The 22340-nt window shown below is 44.7% G+C and overlaps 1 protein-coding gene across 6 annotated transcripts in view; it reads right to left on the bottom strand.

The window, feature by feature from the left end:
• The window catches only part of nlrx1 (NLR family member X1), a 60576-nt gene that overhangs the window by 19045 nt on the left and 19191 nt on the right, over positions 1-22340 (bottom strand). For 5 of the 6 annotated variants that reach the window (XM_043676489.1, XM_043676488.1, XM_043676485.1 and 2 more), the window contains exons 2-4: positions 9352-9477; positions 7201-7279; positions 5067-5158 (exon numbers count right to left, since the gene is read on the bottom strand). In XM_043676489.1, the coding sequence (XP_043532424.1) occupies positions 5067-5158; positions 7201-7279; positions 9352-9436 (256 nt within the window). In that variant the 5' untranslated portion in view covers positions 9437-9477. Of the gene's footprint in view, positions 1-5066; positions 5159-7200; positions 7280-9351; positions 9478-16789; positions 16895-22340 lie in introns of those variants that run through there. The other variant, XM_043676486.1, reaches the window with a different exon arrangement.

Genomic DNA, 22340 nt, shown 5'->3' with positions numbered 1-22340 from the left:
GTTCTCAAGGTGGCACACAATACCTAACTGTCGTCTAACTTCATCATCAGCCCTCACCGTCTGCGATTTCCTTACAAGTTTATAGTGCCTCTCTAACTCTAACCCCTTCCAGGTCCACCTCCTCAACTCATCAACAAGAGACCAGGTTGTCCCAATTGATATTCTCTCAAATCTGCAAGAACAGGAAATAATCTTGTTGAAGCCTGTAAAATTCTTAAAAAGTTTAATGGGACAGATGCTGTCAGGAAGGTGCCTCTGGCTGGGGCGTCTACAGCGCAAGGTCACTGTCTCAGATGGAGGAGTTAACTGTTTGGGATTGAGATGGGCTGAGTTATTTTCTCACTTGGAGAATTGAGCTTTCTATTAGAGTTGAAGTGGGAGATGGCAAGGGGCAGGGTGACACTAAGCACTCGGACACACAAGATGGCCGCTGAGCAATAAGTTGGCCACTTGACCCACAAGTGGGCGGCACGGTGGCACAGTGGTTAGCACTGCTGCCTCACAGCGCCGGAGACCCGGGTTCAATTCCCACCTTAGGCAACTGACTGTGTGGAGTTTGCATGTTCTCCCAGTGTCTGCGTGGTTTTCCTCCGGGTGCTCCGGTTTCCTCCCACAGTCCAAAGATGTGCAAGTTAGGTGAATTGGCCATACTAAATTGCCCGTAGTGTTAGGTAAGGGGTGGGTTGCGCTTCGGCGGGTCGGTGTGGACTTGTTGGGCCGAAGGGCCAGTTTCCACACTGTAATGTAATGTAATCTAATCTAATCTAAGATGGCCACCGGACCACAATATGCAGAGAGACAGCAGAGCAAACACAAATACTGCCTGGGGCCACCAGAATGCCAACACAATGCACTCACCATCTAGCTGATTACTGTAAGGTGGGTGGGGGAGAGAACACATGTGAGTAACCTACACTGCCTGAAGTGTCTGGGTTGAGCCAACACCTTTAATAGAAATGTTAACAGTTTGATATGGACTCAATACAAAGTGCTAATAGCCAGAGCTGCAGTGGTTGTCCTTGTCAGGAAGAGCGATTAGAGCCCATTACTACACCAATAGACTTCCGCAGTCCAATGAAACTGACAATGACTGCTCTGAAATTAACAAAGGCTGCGATGGAACTGACAATGACTGCATTGAAACTATCAACGATTCTGCAATGATTACAATAAACAAACTATGTTACAGAGACAATAACCTCATCACTGACCTATTACATCACAAATTGTATAAAAGTATCTTGACACATGCTCCAGGTGGAGAGAAGACTCACAGCTGCCCACTGTGTTGTTGGTGTCTCTCTCTCCCCAGAGCTCCAGTATTTCCTTGTGCAATAAACTCTGACCCCGAGGCTGGTGATTTTCCCCACAACAGAGTCATAGAGATGTACAGCACAGAAACAGACCCTTCGGTCCAACTCATTCATGCTAACCAGATATCCCAACCCAAGCTAGTCCCACCTGTCAGCACCCGGCCCATATCCCTCCAAACCCTTCCTATTCATATACCCATGCAAATGCCTTTTAAATGCTGTAATTGTACCAGCCTCCACCACTTCCTCTGGCAGCTCATTCCATACACATACCACCCTCTGCATGAAAAAGTTGCCCCTTAGGTCTCTTTTATACCTTTCCCCTCTCACCTTAAGCCTATGCCCTCTAGTTCTGGACTCTCCCACTCCAGGGAAAAGACGATGTCTATTTGTCCTATCCATGCCCCTCATGATTGTATACCTCTATAAGGTCACCCCTCAGCCTCTGATGGTTCAGGGAAAACAGCCCCAGCCTATTCAACCTCTCCCTATAGCTCAAATCCTCCAACCCTGGCAACATCCTGTACATATTTTCTGAACCCTTTCAAGTTTCACAACATCCTGCTGATAGGAATGTAAATGATCCATTATTGACTATACTTAAGTCTGAGATTGATAAATGTTTAGATGGAATAAAGGTCATGTGGGAAGGAGGAGATGAGATGGATGATCAGCCACGATGGAAGGGCTGGATGGCTGATAATGAAATAAAATATTGAACACTTGACATGAGCTAAAATAGATATATTTCTGTATCTATATAGGCTAAACCATATAGAAGAATACAGCGCAGTACAGGCCCTTTGGCCCTCGATGTTAAATGTCACTCAAGAATCTATGCATTCTATAAGTTTCTCGTTACAAAAGAAATGTGAAGCAGCAAATGTCGTACAGCTTGAATACCGAAACCCAATTCAACACCAAATTATTGTTATTTTAGAAAAGGTTTACATATGGAGTCACTTCAACATTTTAGCAGCAACAGTATGTCTGCTTTACCCAAGATAAAAATCACACGACACCAGATTATAGTCCAAGAGGTTTATTTGGAAGCACTAGCTTTGTCAACCACCTAATGAAGGAGCAGTGCTCTGAAAGCTACTGCTTCAAAATAAACCTGTTGGATTATAACCTGGTGTTGTGAGATTTTTAATTTTGTCCACCCCAGTCCAACACCAGCTCCTCTACATCATTACCCAAGATAGACTTTCAGAAATCAGAATTACATATTTTTCATACAACTCTGCCAGGGGTACAACTATGGTAAAAGTAGCACTATTGGACAGTGTAGTAACAAACATTCCAGTGTTCGACACTCTGAAAGGTTCCATACATCATTCTAACAAGAAGAGACCAACTTCTATATTGGTCTTTACTGCTTCATCGAAGTTCAGGAGTGGAGATGTTCCCCAATGATTGTACAATGTTCAGCACCATTCATTACTCCTCTGATACTGAAGCATTCCATTAATGAATGCAACAAGATCTGAACAACATCCAGGACACTGAATGCCATTTACAAGTTTGCTCATGACACCACCATAGTCGGTCGAATCTCCGACAGCAACGAAACTGACTACAGACGGGAGGTGGGAGACCTGGAAGAATGGTGCACTGAGAACAACCCAGCTCTCAATGCTGGCAAAACCAAGGTACTCATTGTTGACTTTCAGTGGGATGTTACTCATGCCCCCTACACATTAACAGCACAGGGGTGGAACGAGTGGAGAGTGTCAAGCTCCTGGGAGTGGTCATCAACAAGAAGCTTTCTTGGACTCTTCATGTGGATGCACTGGTTACAAAGGCCCAACAACGTCCTCAGGCATCTGAGGAAATTTGGTATGATGGTGAAAACCCTTGCCAACTTTTATAGGTGTACCATTGAGAGTATTCTGTCTGGATGTATCATTCCCTGGTATGGTAACTGTACCATTCAAGATTGGATACAGAGAATGGTAAACTCGGCCCGGACAGTCACAAAGGCCAACCTCCCATCTGTCGAATCCACGTACCACTATCAAGGAAAGACCGCCAGCATTCTCAAAGATCCATCCCACCCGGGGAATGTTTTTCTACAACCTCTACCATCGGGGAGAAGGTACAGAAGCCTGAACACACGCACCAGCCGGATTCGGAACAGTTTCTACTCTACTGTTGTTAGAATACTGAATGGACTCAGAAACTCTTATCATTCGCCTGTACCTGTGTTTTTGTTTTTGCTGTTTACCTATTATTTACGATCTATGCTACTTAACTCTGTGATCTGCCTGTATTGCTCACAAGACAAAGCTTTTCACTGTGCCTCGGTACACGTGACAATAAATTCAATTCAAATCAACTCAGGATTGGGTTGAAAATTGGCAAGTAACATTCACATCACTCAAATGCCAGGCATTAACTATTTCCAATAAGAGATAATCTAACCACCATCCCTTGACATTTAAAGGTATTGCCATCACTGAATCCCCCACTATCAACATCCTGGGGGTTACCAGTGACCAGTAACTCAGCTGGATTCACCATATAAATACAATGGCTACAAGAGCAGGTTGGAGGGTGGGAATATGTGGCAAATAACTTGTTTCCTGATTTCCCAGAACCTGTCCACTATCTAAAAGGCACAAGCCAGGAGTGTGATGGAATACTCCCCTCTTGTCTGGATGAGTTCAGCTCCAACAACACTCATGAAGCTTGATACCATCTAGACAAAGCAGCTGACTTGATCAGCAGCACATCCACAGGCATCCAGTCCCATTGCCATTCTTTCACTGTCGCTGAGTCAAATTCCTGGCATTCCCTCCCTAAGGGTATTGCAGGTTTACCTGCAGCAGTTCTAAGGAGGCAGCTCACCACCACCTTCTAAAAGGGCAATTAGGGACGGGTAATAAATGCTGGCCAGCCAATGATGCCCATGTCCCACAAGTGACTATAAAACACTCAAGCCATTGTCACCTCCTATAAAACATTCCTGTTCTCATGTTACAAGCAGCAGTGAGCATACCACCCCATTACCCAAACAACAAATCCCCTTGCTAAACCTTTTCACTGCTCTCACTGTTGGTGAGATGCCTTCAATCCTCATTGTTCAAGAAAGCTTTTGCTCACCATGTTCAATATGCCTTTATGCAGATGCTTGTCAGTTTCTGTCTTTAGGCTTGTATGAAGTGCTTGAGAATGTTTTATGACATTAAAGGTGCTCTAACAATGCAAGTTGTTGTTGTAGTATGAGTTAAAGAGTCTCTTACAAGGGTTATGTCAGGCCATTCTTGATCGTGTAAAGTTTCAGCAATGTAACCAATATTAACTTCTTATGATGGAATCTTCAAATATATCTCAAGTATTAAGACCATAAGACCATAAGACATAGGAGTGGAAGTAAGGCCATTCGGCCCATCGAGTCCACTCCGCCATTCAATCATGGCTGATGCGCATTTCAGCTCCACTTACCAGCGTTCCCCCCGTAGCCCTTAATTCCTCTAGATGTGCTACCCCGGTAACACATTCATTGAACATCATCAGAGACCCTTCCCACCCTGGTAACACTCTCCTTAATCTTCTAAACTCCAACGAATACAATCCCAGTATCCTCAGCCGTTCCTCATATGTTAGACAATATTACATATTGCCATAGGTGAGGAAGGCAGAGGGGTGTCAGTCAGTGTGCGGGTGACACACAGACCATGCATGGTCTGTTGTTCGTATTAGGTTCAGCTCTTTCACAGAATGGGACACTTGCAGCCTGGATTCTCCTACCTTGAGTAGCGCCAGTGCTCAGCGACCTGCTGTGCTGAACCCTGTACTGAGGACACTGCAAGAAACCAGGCCTCCCGAAGCGACAAAGACTCCTGGAAGAAAGAAGAAAGTAAAAGGATGATTACTTTTCTTTTGAAAATGATACTATTGAGAAATAGCTGCTTCATCATGAAGCATCAGACAGTTCCTGAGTGGAGGGCTTTGGAGATATTTCCGAGTGTGTGCACTTGCTCAGTACACCAGCTTTCAGGCCAAAGTGTGACAGGGTGGATGGGAGCTTTAACTGAACAGGAATGAGCCTACACACTTGTTAAATTAAACTTTCAGGGTCACTGAGGTTGTTTGGTCATAATTAAGACTTACCACATGGTTGAACATTCACACACACCTGAATGCACAATCTCTAACATTCCCTCCTATACTGAGGAAGTAAATAATGGCTCTGTACATGCTATTACATGGTTTCCAATGCCATGTCCATCCCACAATAGTGACTACACTTCAATAGTGCTCTATTAGTTAAACAGCTCTGGGAAGTTCTGAGGTCATGAAAAGGTGCTACCAAAATGCAGGATTTTCTTTCCCTTTCCTCCCACAGGCAGTGTCAATTTATAATTAAGTCCTTTATAAAAGAGACTTATGATTTAATTAGACTGAACATGGAAATGGAATTGTCTGCCACGGAGGTTACTGAGAGAGAGACAGAGGTTAACATCTGTTCAATGGAGTTTAATAGGCAGGAGGTGGCCGAGTGGTACTATTACTGACTGCTAATCCAGGGACCCAAGTCATATTTTTTTTAGATTAGATTAGATTACCTACAGTGTGGAAACAGGCCCTTCGGCCCAACAAGTCCACACCGAACCGCCGAAGCGTAACCCACCCAGACCCATTCTCCTACATTTACCCCTTACCTAACACTACGGCAATTTAGCGTGGCCAATTCACCTAACCTGCACATTTTTGGATTGTGGGAGGAAACCGGAGCACCCGGAGGAAACCCACGCAGTCACGGGGAGAATGTGCAAACTCCACACAGTCAGTCGCCTGAGGCGGGAATTGAACCCGGGTCTCTGGCGCTGTGAGGCTGCAGTGCTAACCACTGTGCCACCGTGCCGCCCACAAATATTCTCAGGAGCTGAGTTTGAATCCTGCAATGGCAGGTGGTGGAATTTGAATTCAATCAATAAAAGAAATCTGTAATTATGAATCTAATGGTGACCATGAATCTATTGTCAATTGTTGGAAAAACCCATCTGGATCACTAATCTTCTTCAGAGAAGGAAACTGCCATCCTTATCTGGTCTAACCTACAAACCACCTCAGACCCACAGCGATGTGGCTGACTCTTAATCACCCTCTGGGCAGTTAGGGATGGGTCATAAATGCTGTGAACGAATATAAAAAAATCTGGGAGATAAAGATTGAACCTTAGCATCACTCAGTGACATCGAGAAAAGGCAACGATTGTCTTTGTCAGAGATTGTGGCTGAAACACCGTCCACAGCCATATTTGAAACTGGGAATCACTTGTTGCTTTCAGGAGCTTAAAATTAATCATATCCATTGCCTCAAACGGAGACACCTTCAAAACATCTGCTCAGTGCTATTACTGCCTAGTTTAAATGCAGCACAATGGTTCGGTTCTAACTGCTGCCGCATAGCGCCAGGGACCCAGATTCGATTCCACCCTTAGGCAACGACATGTGGAGTTTGCAAGTTCTCCCCTGTGGCAAAAGTGAGGACTGCAGATGCTGGAAACCAGAGTTTAGATCAGAGTGGTGCTGGAAAAGTACAGCAGGTCAGGCAGCATCCGAGGAGCAGGAAAATCGACGTTTCGGACAAAAGCCATTCATCAGGATTTGTGTCTGTGCGGGTTTCCTCTCACAAAGATGGGTAAATTTGGTGGATGGGCCAGGCTGAATTGCCCAAATATCTAGGGATGTGCATTCAGGTGGATTAGCCCTGGAAAATGTGGGCTTATTAGAACAGGGTAGGTCTGGGTGGGATGGGCTTCGGAGGTCAGTGCAGACTCAATGGGCCGAATTGCCTGTTTCTATGCTGTAGGGATTCTGTGATTTCAAAGCTGAGAGAGGAGGAGGGGGCAGGTGATCCAGTCTGTTCTCACTTGTACCTGGTCATCAGCCTGATCAGCTGCTTCGAGTTCCTGGCCCGGAAACACTGAACTCCAGCAGATCCCGTGTTCCTGACTCCTGAGGGAAAAAAAAAATCAAATAAGATGGAACCTTTCCCTTCTATCACCTGGCTATCAGAAACACAAAGTCGAAAATACTTTGAGAGGCAAATATAAAGTTTACAGCAAGTTTTTAAAACAATTTCTAAGAGAATGGGCTGATCCATCACTGCTCCTTTAAGGTATGTTATATTCCTTCCCATTACTACCAGTCCTTCTATGCTTCCCCTCTGCTGCCTTCCACTCAATACTTCGGACTCAACACTGAATTCGTATCACAATGTTAATGCTCTGTGTGAGTCACACCATTCTGCCTCCTGGTAATGGCATCTCCCTCGTGTTTATCCAGCCTAATTGAAATACTGCTGTGCTATTCAGCTCAACCACAGAGTTTCACTCTCCAGGTGAAGAGGTTACTCTGACATTTCCCAATGGATTTATTAGTGAGTGGCATGTTTTTGTGGTCCTTTGTGTTTTAGACAGCTCCACAAGCAGAAATATTTGCTCCACATTTACCCCATCAACACCCACAAACTAAAGTGCAAGTTGCAATATCTCAGACTGAGATACCAATAGTCAGACTACTTCAAAGCAGAAAGCAAAACAAAATGTTGCAGGTGTCAGAATTCCAAAAATAAAAATGGGAAATGCTGAGCAGTTCTGACAGTGTCTGTAGAGAGACACAGAGGCAGAGTTAATATAGGGTCAACAGCAGCTGAAGAAGTAGCACTTTACCTTTAACTGCAGTTCCCTATACCACTCAGAATCAGGTTCTACAGTTTCAGATTATAACCTCTTCATTTTGACTGTTTTAGCCTTTATTCATTCAGGGTCTGCTCTCCAGCCATTCACACCCAATCTGGCCACACCTTACGTTATCCATAGCCCCAAAAATTCCTGCCCTCCCCACCCTGCCACAGATGTTCTTGTTGTTACTTCTTCCCTCACATCCCACCCTCCTTCCTTCACTTGCTCAAAACCTGTTGTGTTTCTACCTTTCCTCAGTTTTTAACAAAGGGTGACCATCCCGTCAGCACCCAAACCATTAACTCGGTTTCTCTCTCCACAGATCTTGCTGAATTTCTCCAACATTTACGGTTTTCAATGAATTGGAAGCAGTTTCCTCTTTGTCTGTTGAGAACTGGATGTGAATTTCTTCAAATATTCACCATCTTTGTATCTGTCGGTTGGTATCCACTTTCCCAGGACCCCACAGGTCATAGAGTCATAGAGATGTACAGCATGGAAACAGACCCTTCGGTCCAACCCCTCCATGCTGACCAGATATCCCAACCCAATCTAGTTCACCCTTCATCACCCGGCCAATATCCCTCCAAACCCTTCCTATTCATATACCCATCCAAATGCCTCTTAAATGTTGCAGGTGTACCAGCCTCCTAATGGGTCAGTGTCCCATGTTTAAGGTAGTCATTGAGGAAACAGCTGCTGATCTACACTGTAGTTAGAGGAAGGGACTGAATGTATGGTCAGAAAGGAAGGTTTTTGGGAGGTTTCTGAAGGTGGAGAGTCAGGTTTGGATGGGGCAGGGGTCAGAAATCTTCAGTCCCATGGAGATCTGGTAGCTGGAGATACATGAGGTCTGCGTTTAAGTGTGGACAAGTGTGAAGGGGTTGGGAGTAGTTGGGCGCGCAAGATTGGAGAAGATTGCAAAGCGATGTCATGGAGAGACATGGGAAGAAGGAGGCAGATTATCAATGTGTGGGGCCATTAGGAATCCACACAAGGCCAATGGGAGTGACTGGTTGGGGGGGGGGGGGGGGGGGGGGAGTGAGGGGAAGACAAGGCTTATGGGAGGACAGAATGTGAGCTGCAGACGTTTGAACAAACGACAGACGACACCAGGTGCAGCTTAGGAATGTTGGAGAGTTGAACACAGGGATGATGGAGGTGGGCTTGGGGAGGAATCCAAACATTGTTATCCAGATCCTGAAAAGGAGATGTAATTGTTTTAGCATAAAGCATTCTGTAGTGGAATTTCAGTGTTCTGTTGCAACACAAGACTCCAATCTGCTGCAAGACACTAAAGGAACATGATTAAAGTTAGATGGGACCCAATGTTTTAGCACCTACCTGGGAGGGGGACAACGATGCTGGAGGGCTTGTATTCTATTAAAGTCCATTTTAATCTGATCAGTAAATTCTTCCGGCACTGCATTTTGGCATAGCAAGATACCCGTGTTCAGAATCCCCCAACACCTGAAAGACATACCGAACATTCAGAACTTTATGCACAAGTTAAATGGCCCAGTGACTAAACACAATGCAGACAGGTTCAAGACAATTTTCATGATAAATAGCTGCGTTGCCATCTGCAAACATCCAGAGGTTATGAAAGGCTTCTTTCTGTCACTGTTCAGTGATCCCTGATGGAAAATTCAGGCAAAACTGACTGTCTCCAAAATGCACTGGCTTCAATCACAACTCACGCAACAGCAGCCACATGGTAACACATGGGAGGCTGGTGAGGAATTACAGTGTGTGTCAGGCAGTATGTACAAGGGAATAAGATAAATAAACACATCCCCTGCACCTTCCAGAAAACAGCTTTGCTGCGTTGTGCCATTACGTGATCACAATTAAATATTCAACAACTGCTTTGTTTGAACTTCAAAGAAACAATGAGCAACTTGAAACTTGTTTCTGAGGCTACACCTGGAGTACAGTTTTGGTCCTTGCATTTAAGAATGGATATACAGGGGCAGCACACTGGCTCAGTCAGTGGTTAACACTGCTGCCTCACGGCACCAGAGACCCAGGTTCGATTCCAGCCTCGGGCAACTGACTGTGTGGAGTTTGCACATTCTCCCTGTGTCTGTGTGGGTTTCCTCTGGGTGCTGTGGTTCCCTCCCACAGTTCAAAGGTGTGCAGGTTAGGATGGATTGGCTGTGCTAAATTGCCCCTAGTGTTCAGGGAGGTGGATTAGCCATGAGAAATACAGAGCTACAGGATTGGGTGGGATGCTCTTCAGAGGGTCAGTATGGACTCAATGAGCTGAATGGCCTGCTTCCACACTGTAGGGATTCTGTGTGGTTCAAAAGAGATTCACAAGGCTGATTCCTGGGATAGAAGGGTTGATTTATCAAGAACAGGTTAGGCCTTTATACATCAGAGGTTAGAAGAATGAGGGGCCATTTTACTGAAATGTACAAGACTCAGAGGGACCTTAGCAGGGTACGTGTTGAGATGACCGTTTCACTAGTCAGAGAATCTCAAACTAGGGGATAGTTCATGAATAAGGGGACACTGTCTTTTAATTTAAACTATTTTTCTAATCAACCCGCAGGGAGATGTTATTACATACCATCTGACGTGACCCTGTGTCTCCTAGCTGAGGGATAGGGACAGAATCACTGCAGCACAACTGCCCCTCATTGAAGACGGAAATGTGATGCTCAGATTTGTGGAAGCTCAGTCACTGGAAGTATTTAAAGCAAAGGAAGGTCAGAGTTTGGAAATTCTCAGAGGAGCTAGCACAGGAGTTGATGCCTGTGGCAGATCAGCCATTGTTTTATTGAAGGGGGCCAGACTGGATGGGCCAAACAGCCTCCTCCTGCTTCTATTTCTTATGATGTTATGTTCTTCTTACAATACAATGCCTGACGTTGCATGGAACATTGAGGAGACATTGCAAATATTTTCGTAACATACATTACTGTCAGCAACTCTCACCATGGTGATACCACGAGTGCATCAAATTTCAATCAAGACACAACATTCCCCAACCTCATATGACTCAGAATCTGCATCAGCACGTTCAGGCAAGCAGAGGTTTGAAGGTGCCAATGCTACGTTCTTGCAAGTCATTTTACCGCACCACAAGTTTGAACAATTCACTGGCAATTCCACTTCAATTATCATCTCGGGTGGTGCTCGGTGGCTTATCAAGTCCAGAGCTCAGGCCAGCAAGTGGGGCCTATTCTTCAGGCACAGCAATAGGTAAGGTCACCAGTGGTGAAGCAAATCCAACCAGAGATGCTGAAGAGGCCAGAGTTGGAGGAACACAGATATCTTCAGCAAGGGATTTTACCCTTTGATGCAGGGACCCATGACCGGGGGGGCATAGATTTAAGGGAAGGGGCAGGACAATCAGAGAGGATGTGAGGAAAATTGCTTTCACCCAGTATTTAGATATAAACTAGCGATGCCAAGACATACAAGACTATGAACTAAGTGCTGGAAAATGGGATCAGGAGAGAGAGGTTGGTGTTTTGACTGGCACAGACTCAATGGGCTGAAGGGACTTTTCCTGATCTCCATGACTCGGTGATCTCAAGCGGGTTGAAGGGTTGGAGCAGGTTTAAAAGGGAGGGAGGGGAAAGGCCTTGGACAGAACTGGAAAACAGTGAGAACGTCAATGTCTGGTTAAACCAGGAGCCTGTATAGGGCACTGGTGAGGCCGCACCAGGAGTACTGTGTATAGGGCATTGGTGAGGCCGCACCAGGAGTACTGTGTACAGTTTTGGTGTCCTTATTGGAAAAGGACGCACCGGCACCACAGAGGGTGCAGAGGAGGTTCACCAGGTTGATTCTGGAGATGGCTTATGGGGAGAGATTGAGTAGACTGGGACTATACTCATTGGAATTTAGAAGAATGACAGGGAATTCTTATGGAAATGTTTAAAATTATAAAGGAATAGATAAGGTAGAAGCAGGGAGGTTGTTTCCACTGGCACGTTAAGCTAGAACTAGGGGACATAGCCTAGGGGAGCAAGTTTAGGATTGAGTTGAGGAGGAACCCAAAGGGTTGTGAATCTGTGGAATTCCCTGCCCAGTGAAACAGCTGAGACTTCCCCGTTGAATGTTTTTAAGGCAAAGATAGATAGATTTTTGAACGGTGAGTAAGTGGAGCAGTGGGCACGTGGAGTTGAGTCATGGAGATTAGCCATGATCTATTGAATGGTGGAGCAGGCTTGATGGGCCTACTCCTGCTCCTGGTTCTTAGGCGCGTGGAATGCACTGCCAGTGGTGGTAGTAGAGTCAGATACACGAGAGACATTTAAGCAATTCTTGGATAGGCACATGGGTGACAATAAAATGAAGTGGAGTTGGCTTATGGGGAGAGATTGAGTAGACTGGGACTATACTCAGTAGACTGGGACTATATAGGTTAGTTTGATCTTAGAGTAGCATAAAAGGTCGGGACAACAGTGAGGGATGAAGGGCCTGTACTGTGCTGCTCTGTTCTTATGTTCTATGCTGTCAGCAAATACAGGAGCACTGAGTGAATGGAGAGAGTGAGGATATGAACAGCATAATAGGGGCTGTTGTGGTATAGCAGTAGGTTCCCTACCTCTCAGCCAGGAGGCCCACTTTCAAGTCCCAGCTGTGCCAGAGGTGTGTCATAACATCCCAGAACAGGTTAATTCAGAACCTCTCCTGGATGAACGCATATCTTTGGGGGTTGGAAGATGGAATGTTGCCTGCTCCACTGAAGGTTTTAAACTGACTTATCAGCTAAAAGTGTAAACAGGGAAGTCTTGTGTACAGATAAAGTTCACGACCCCCCCACTGCAAGCACTGGCCTCTTTAAATACAAGTTTCAAATCAGAGATGATAGCCTCAGATGTGGCCACAAAATGTGCTCAGACTGAAAGCAAGCTAAGCAAATAATAAACCCCATTAAATCTTGGAGGCATCTACAAACAAAATATTGCCAGCCAAGAACAAAAAGCTAGTCTTCAACACCAAAGGCTAGTAATCCCCTGCCAAGTCTAGACTTGTGTGGGGCCCTTTGATGGCAAACGCTGGAGCTAGAAGAGTAAATAAGAGCAGCTTGATGTGGACTGCCAAAGGATCAGGGAGGAGACTGGTTTCACTGGGAGAAAGCTATTCGAACATTTCTGTCAATCAGTCAATGGAATCATAATTTGGAGATGCTGGGGTTGGACTGGGGTGTACAAAGTTAAAAATCACACAACACCAGGTTATAGTCCAACAGGTTTAATTGGAAGCACTAGCTTTCAGAGCACTGCTCCTTCATCAGGTGATTGTGGAGGACACAATTGTAAGGCACAGAATTTATAGCAAAAATTTACAGTGTGATGTAACTGAAATTATACATTGAAAAATACCTTGACTGTCTGTTGAGTTTTTCATCTGTTCGAATACCATGGAGAGAAGTGAAACGATGTATAATTTCTGTTACATCACACTGTAAATTTTTGCTATAAATTCTGTGTGTTAGGATTGAGCCCTCCACTAACACCTGATGAAGGAGCGTCGCTCCGAAAGCTAGTGTGCTTCCAATTAAACCTGTTGGACCATAACCTGGTGTTGTGTGATTTTTAACTTTATCAATGGAATCAGGAAGCTTCGTTAAGATTGATGGGTCTTTAAGACTTTAAGTTTTTGTTGAGAACATTTAAAATGATCTTTGTAACAAAATCAGAAAATGTAACTTTCTATCATGATGAGAAGGATTTCAGAAATTCCAAAAAGATTCACGGGTATCTCTGCAAACATTCCAAAACCAAGTGAGATGAAGTTTAAGATGGTTAGTCCAGAGATTGCAATCAATGTATCGGCTGAATTTTATTTGCGGGAATGTTGCTCACCATGAAAAAATAAGTATTTTGTCATTCTATCTCCTTGTTTGATAACAGCAGAGTGTGTGGTTCATTTGCACTGATTAGGTGGTTAAAAGCATGACCCCAAGTCTCTGGTCAATTGCTTTTATCTCTCTATATCTCTGCACTGTTCCAATGTAACTCAGGAAACAGCATGTCAACAAGCCAAGCACCTCATAGACCTCTGGGCTCAACATTGTTGAGACCAACGTGACATTTTTGTCCAATGCCAGCGTTTTCTGTTGGGCATCATGGTAACCAGTGACCTCCTTAGTACTCATCTTTTGTTTCTTTAATTCTCCCATTGCCATCTCCCTTCGTCTGGTACCATCATCGCTCCTGTTTTGCTGAGTCACCCTAACCTCTCACAATCGTCCTCTTTTGTTCTTTTCCTGTCCCTTCTCACACTTACTTAAAAACTGGTCAACTCCAACATCCTCTGGTTCTCTGATGAAAACCCTTCATTGATCTGAAGGGTTAACTCTATCTTTCCCTCCACAAGATATGCCATTTGCCGAGTCCGTCAGGAAGGATGCGAGCCCTGAGAGGGGTGATTATTCCTGGCAGCGGGGCCTACAGGTTAAGGCTTCCCTGTACATGGATGACATCGCCATTTTCTGCTCAGATCTGCTGTCCGTGCACAGACTCATGTGCATATAGGACCAGTTTGAATGGGCCTCGGGGGTCAAGGTAAATCGAGGCAAGAGCGAGGAACTGGGCCGACCAATCCTTCATCCCCTTCAGCGTCAGGATTTGGTATTTGGTTCGGGGGGGGCTGGGGCGTGCGCCAAGTCTTGGGAGGAGTGTATCAGGAAAGTGAGGCAGAAACTGGGCAGATGGAAGCTACGGTTGCTCTCCATTGCGGGAAAACACCTGGTCATCAGGTGTGAGGCACGGTCAGTGTTGTTATACATGGCATAGGTCTGGTCTATTCCCAGAACCTGAGCCTTTGCAGTCACCCAGGCCATCTTCCATTTTATACGGAGATCAAAGATGGACCGGGTCCAAAGGGACTCGATCTTTAAAGATCTGGGCAACGGGGGAAAAAGCACACCCAATGCCACTCTCACCCTGATGGCCACCTTTGTGTGTGGCTGCGTCAAGCTGTGCGTGGATCCCCGGTACGCAAACACCAAGTGTCACTACGTACTGAGGTTCTACCTGTCCCCTGTGTTGCGAAGGATGGGCCTGGCTTCACTGCCGCGGAATGCTCAGAGTAGTTGGACCGTTCCGTATCACCTGTCCTTCATGGAGAAGTTTATGAAGAAAAACACCTTTGACCACAAGTCCATCAGGAAGTGGTCAGCATGTAATGTCCTTAAGACCTTTTGGGAAAAGGAGAGGGCGGATTCTGTCGAGCCGTTCCCTGGGCAGACTGTCATCGCCAGAACTTTCCAACAAACACCAAGGCATGGCTTGGCTGGTGGTGAGAAGGGCTCTGCCTGTGAGATCCTTTATGCACGCCCGGACTCTCAGCCGCACCGCACGCTGCCCTTGAAGCGGTTGCGGGGAGGACGAGACTGTCACACACCTCCTTCTGGAATGTGCCTACGCAGAGGAAGTCTGGAGAGGAATGCAGTGGTGTTTGTCGAGGTTCGTCCCGAGCAGCGCTGTGACGCGGGACTCCGTGCTCTACGGCCTGTTTCCCAGGATGCAGGCTGAGACGAACATCAACTGTGCCTGGAGGATCATCAACTCGGTGAAGGACGCTCTCTGGGTCTTCCAGCTGAAGGAGTTGACCCCGACTGAGTGCTGCAGACTGGCACATTTCAAGGTCCAGGACCACGTGTTGAGGGACGCGCTGAAGCTTGGGGCGCGGTGGGGAAAGACCACTGTGTAACATCTGCCCACCAAAGAAGAACGGGGGCCCACGCAGGAAGTGGGCTCCGCTGAAGCCTCAGCTAAATACATGGATAGTTAATGTACAGACCTGTATATACGAATGATTAATTCCGATCTCTGTATGTAAAGAAATGCAAGGTGCACCTATGAATGGCACCACCAATTGTACAGATCAAAATATTTTATGAATAAAGTATATTTTTGAAATAAAAAGAAATGCTATACCTCCGGAAGATTACAGAGTTTATGATTCACTTCAGATTAATTCAGTGAATGAACTCTGGAATAACCTCTTGAATTTGCTTCCTGATCCTCTCTATCTGCCCCTTTGACCAAGCCTTGTGGCACCTGCCTGAATGTCTTGAAGTGGCTGCGTGTCAGATTCTGTTCAATGAGATTCATTTTACTATATCAAGGTGCTATGTAAATGCAATTGTTGTTTGGGGAGCAAATGGAAAAGACCACATCAGTGAGTCTTTAGAGGTTGATTGAAGTGAAGGATAGCGGTGAAACCCAACTAGTTACAACTGACCAATCTATCATCTCCATCGCTTCCCAGAGCCTAGCCACCATCTACAAGGCACAAGTCAGGAGTGTGATGGAAGACTCCCCACTTGTCTGGCTGGGTGTAACATAATATTTAGGAAGCACAACACCAACTAGAACAAAGCGACCCAATGGCTGCACTGGGTCCATTTTGAGAAACACTGCAGCAACTGGGAAATCCTCCCTCTGAACCTGCACCTGTACCTGCTACACCTCGATGGACGAGGGCCAGCAGATACATGGGAACACCACCCCTTGCAAGTTCCACCCCAAGCCGCCCACCATCCTAACTTGGAGACGTATCACCGTTCCTTCACTGTTGCTGCACCAGAATCCTGGAATTCACTCCTTGGGTTTCTCTGCACACGAACGCAGAAGTTCAAGAGGGTTCAAGACCATATTCCCCATGGGCAATTAGGATAGGCAATAAATGGTGGCTCAGCCAGCAACTAACTCCCCTGAAAAAAAACTTACTTCAAGATCTCAGCACCACCTCTACAGAAAGCAATTTGCCCACAACCTTCCCTCACCCTCTCACATCTTTAATTACCAACCTTTGATGTCTCTGTTTCTGCTGTCAAAATCCGTCAATTGAATAGCCATGATCCAATATCAAACCGCTCTCCTCACTCCAGACTGATTGAGCGAACAGCAAGCAATTTACCCAGTCCACTCAAACAATCACAATTAAGTGTCACATAAGCACCACCTTATAATGAAAACTTCCTGGAACTGCTACCCAATTCTGGTTGGAACAGGTGTAGAGTTGTTTTTTACATACGTCTTCGGATACCTTAAGGGCACGCAAACGTCTTAGGCAAGTTTGCTTTTTTCTAAAGGTTGTAGATATTTAAAACTGTTTTTTAAATGTTAGAAGTATTTCCACACATTGCAGGACCTGTGGGGGCACACCTCAGCTTTGCCTTTTAAGTGGAAACAATCTTCAGATACTCCTACAAGTTTGTACAACACACTCTAATTGCCTTTATTCAATTTTCTTTAAGCTACTAACAGAGTTTGGGGGCTCTTGTCTCGGCTTTCTGGGGTACCTCAGCCACACGCTGATTCTTGACCCGGGTACAGAAGGTTCACATGCTACTGGGTCCTCAAATACAATCCTGCTAAACTCAGTTGTGCTGCAGTCTGAACACTCATTTTATGACAAGGAGCAACAGTATGGAGTGAAAAAATGATCCAACCAATCTCCTCCCTTTATCCACAAGTACTGAAAATAATAGTTGCTACTTTGTCGAGGCTATCAGCACAAGGCAGGAATTGCACTGACATTTTCTTGGTTCGATGGTTGGGTGTGACATTGCCAGACGGCATGACTCACTCTGCCAGAGGGTACCTGGCTTTCACCAGGAATTAACTTGCCGTTTCCCTAGCAACAGATCTTAGACACAGTCATTCAAATTGGGTATTGGATGAATGCATAGAGAGTTGAGCGAGAGGCGGAGAGATACTCTTATAAGGATCATAACAAGGTCTGGATGCTGTCACCCATGACAATCCTGTTTCAACTTGTACCAGAACGGTAGATCCACAGGACACAGCTTGTTCTGAAGGTTGGAATATGGCGGAGTAATTGCAAAACAACAGAAACAATATTCCAGTCAGCGGTCAATATGGAACAAGCTCCTAGCAGTGAGATTGGAAGGAGAGTTAAGATTGCTTCATTCAAATGCAAATTTTGGGATACACAAACTGAGACATGATGCATGTATGGCTTGGAAGGAACAGATGACTTTAGACTGATTCCCTGATGGTCTAGTGGTTAGGATTCAGCGTTTTCACTGCCGAAGCCTGGGTTTGATTCCCGGTTAGGGAACGGTTGTTTTCTTAAATTACATCCGTTAATGTGTCAGCTTGTCAGGATGGCTGAGTGGTCTAAGGTGCCAGATTCAAGGAGTGTTAGTTCTTGCCTTACATCAAGGCTAGTGAATAAGGGTGGCACGGTGGCTCAGTGGTTAGCACTGCTACCTCACAGCACCAGAGTCCCAGGTTCAATTCCAGCCTTGGGTTACTGTCTATGTGGAGTTTGCACATCCTCCCCGTGTCTGCTTGAGTTTCCTCCGGGTGCTCCGGTTTCCTCCCACAGTCCAAAGATGTGCAGGCCAGGTGAATTGGCTATGCTAAATTGCCCGTAACGTTAGGTGCATTAGTCAGAGGGAAGTGGGTCTGGGTGGGTTACTCTTCGGAGGGTTGGTGTGGACTGGTTGGGCCTGTTTCCACACTGCAGGGAATCTAATCTAATCAAAGTTCTCCAATGTTCCGGAACTATCTTTCGAAAAGCATTGTGGGTCAACCTACAGCACATGGACCGTAGCTATTTAAAGAAGTCAGTTCACCCCCACCTAGGAACTGGCAATAAATGCTGGCCAGTCAGCAATGGCCACATCCCACGAGTGAATTTAAAATTAAAAAATCAGGTTTTTCATACCTCATTTCTGAATCATTTCTAGCCTCATTCAGATTAATCATTGATCAATCAATAACTCCTTTGTCATTGTATCATGCAACCACCAAGATTGTGGAAGGAGTATAGAAATAGATGGGTCTTGGGCTTCCAATGTTGTTGTTATTTAAATGGGTGAGAGAGAACATTTAGTTTAATACACCCACACCTCCTGGACTTCACTCTATTCGTGGTATTTTTCCTTAGCTTACTAATCCAGAGACCCAGGTAAAGTTCTGACAACTCAGGTTTAAATCTTGCTGTGGCAGATGAGATTTGAATTCAATCATTTTCTTAAAAATCTGGAATGAATATTCTAATGATGACCATAAACTATCATATAGACTTGAGTAAAAGTCAATCTCTTGTAAAAGTCGATCCCTAATTGTGGCCAAAAGTTCTGGAATTTTTCATATATCGCGTGCAAAAAGTCAACCCTTGTTCTTCACAGATAACAGATCAACATTTGGGAGTCATGTTATTATCCTGTACATAAATGTTACGATGAGGAAATGAATTTTCTTTTTAAGCTATTCTGTGATTTGATGTACAATTAACACCAATTTGGCACACAAGTTTAAGATGCATCAGGGTCAGATTCAGGTGTCAACAAACCTTGTGGAATACAGTCATATACCTAGTTGAGGTTTTGAAATTTCTTCTTCATTTTGTGTAAAAACTCCCCCCCTCCCAGAAAAAACAAACAACATATGGCAGCATTTAAACTAAAAATTATTGAAGTTGCAGAGAACACAAATGATTGTGTAGCAGCAAGAGAATGTTGTGTTTTAGGGAAACTAGTGAGAGACTGGAGAAAGATATCAAAGCAACTTCAGACAATGCTGAATCTAAAGTGTGTCAACGGAGGTGAACCCAGCAAGTGGCCACAACGAGAGAAAAAAAACGTTGTCGAGCGGGTACTTGAAAATCGTCAAAATGGAAAATGTGAAGCCACCTGAGTCCATGTGCAAAATGAATTAAAGAAGGATGGAACTTCGGATTTTAAGGCAAGTGCAGAATGGTCCATAAGGATCATGAGAAAGCATGACTTAGTACTTCGGCAGAGAACTAAGATTGCAAAAAGCTGCCTGCTGAAGATAAGGTATTATGGTTTCACCAGTGTGTAATCAGAAATTGGCAGAAGGAATGCTACAAGTTATCATGCACTGGAAACATGGACAAAATACCTATTACTGTCGACATGCCAAAGAATCGAACTGAGAACCAAAAAGGAGAAAAACCAGTAATGGTGAGAACCACTGGCCATGAGATAAAGTAGGTTTACTTCAGTTCTTTCTTGTACGCCTGACGGCATGAAGTTACAACCAACGGCTGTTTTTAAGAGAACAACTTTACCAAAGGAGACATTTCCAAAAGGAATTGTCTCTCCTTGTGCATCCACGAGGCTGGATGGATGAACGTTGTTTGTTTTTTTCTAGGGGGAATTTTTACACAAAATGAAGAAGAAATTTCAAAACCTCAACTAGGTATATGACTGTTTCTTGTACGCCTGACGGCATGAAGTTACAACCAACGGCTGTTTTTAAGAGAACAACTTTACCAAAGGAGACATTTCCGAAAGGAATTGTCGTCCTTGTGCATCCACGAGGCTGGATGGATGAAGGTGGACGCAACTTCCAATAGTTTTCAGTTTAAATGCTGAAACTGCATTTGTTTGTTTTTTTCTAGAGGGAATGTTTACACAAAATGAAGAAGAAATTTCAAAACTTCAACCAGGTATCTGACTGTATGGATTAAGGAAGTTTGGAACTTATGAACTGGTGGACTACACAAGGAAAAGAGTTTGCTCGTCTGGGACCAGGTTCGATCCCATCTAGTGAAGAAAGATGGTGCCAACAACCAATCACATAACAGTGATGCAGCTGTAATTCCCGGCAAACTTACAAGTGTTTTGTAACCAATATGTTGGTATCAATAAACCAGTTAAGGACACGATGAGGACAAAGTGGAATAACTGGACGCGTGATGCAGAAAAGCATACGTGAAAGGGGGCAGTTAGCGGGCTCCATCACTGCCACTGATCTCTGAATGGATTGTTGGTTCATGGAAGGAAATAAAAGCTCACACTATATTCAATGCATTCAAGAAACGTGGAATTTCGAATCCAATGGATGGTCCAGAGGACAATTCTCCATGGGATAACACGGATGAAGAAAAAGCAGATGATGTACTACCGCAAACTACGCACAGCGAGGGGGAACAGCATCGATACGGTCTGATTCATCCTGATGTTTATGAAGCTTTATTCGTTCTGAAGGTGTTGAACAGTGTGATTTTTGTTTCTCTTGTCTTTACCTGGTAATTCTGGTAATTTGTTGTGTATTTTTCTTTATTTGTTGAGAGATCAATTGGGCTTCTGCTAATGACATGGTATTTTGGACTATAGCATGAATTTCAGCCCCTCAGAAGTAGTAACCATGTAATAGTCAACCCCATAAATTTAACCTTAAAAATAGTCTAAATAAATTCAACATTTACGCGAGTATATACGGTGTTGTCAATTGTCAGAAAAACTCAACTGGTTCACTAACAGGGAAAGAAATCTGCCATCCTTATCTGGTCTGGCCTACATTTGACTCTAGACCTACAGCAATGTAGTTGACTGTTAACTGCCCTCTGGGCAATTAAGGATGGGCAAGAAATGCTGGTGCAGCTATCATGCCTGCATCCCTACAAATGAATGTAAAAAAAATGTAGCTATTGCAAATACTCAGCAATTAATTGAATCCAAAATTAGAATCATGTTTATTTTTACTCTTTGAGCTGTCATCGTGCTTCATGTTGGAACTGAATTTATGATGTTGCAATCCAGTTCCAGCTTTAAGCATGTGTGGGAAGAGATCTGCCAACCCTGCGTACCCACAGCATGGCCACAGGGAACACAGGAAATCAAGCCTGTCCAAACCATACAAGCAACACCCAGAATGCCTCAGCATTGACCAAACAGGCTGACAAGTGAAACCAGACTTGACCACAGTCACTTGCAGACCAGGGAATATACTTCCCAAGACAAACTAACAATAAGCTTCCTGGACCTGATCACCACAGCTGTCCCAAAGCCCTAAGGGCAGTCTCATACCCCAGTGATACCAAAGTCACACAAAGGACAGGTCAGACGAGAGGCACCAGAATACCTCACTCACAGGAGAGAAACAACGGAAACACCTTACTGTTTCAAAAGAAACATTCTCACCAACCCTCGAAGATAGCTGGAATCTCCTGATCCCATCAAGAACTGTTTGATGCTGCCCGGAAGTTACATTGTATTGACAATCAGGACATGCTTCTGATAACTGTTTCACAGTTATCATCAGAGTAACTGGATTACTTAATTTTCAAATACATTGTATTTTCCCCATTTTAATTAACCTCATTGTACAAGATTCCTATAAAACCTGGCTTGATTCTCAGCTCGAGAAAGAGAGCTTCAGTTACCTGGACAGATTGTCGGTGCTGTTTCAGCTTAGTGATGAAAATGTGTTGCTGGAAAAGCGCAGCAGGTCAGGCAGCATCCAAGGAACAGGAGAATCGACGTTTCCGGCATAAGCCCTTCTTCAGGAATGAGGAAAGTGTGTCCAGCAGGCTAAGATAAAAGGTAGGGAGGAGGGACTTGGGGGGAGGGGCGT

This window comes from Chiloscyllium plagiosum, chromosome 35, assembly GCF_004010195.1.
Source record: "Chiloscyllium plagiosum isolate BGI_BamShark_2017 chromosome 35, ASM401019v2, whole genome shotgun sequence".
Classification (NCBI taxonomy): domain Eukaryota; kingdom Metazoa; phylum Chordata; class Chondrichthyes; order Orectolobiformes; family Hemiscylliidae; genus Chiloscyllium; species Chiloscyllium plagiosum.
This window is presented reverse-complemented; position numbering and strand designations above follow the sequence as displayed.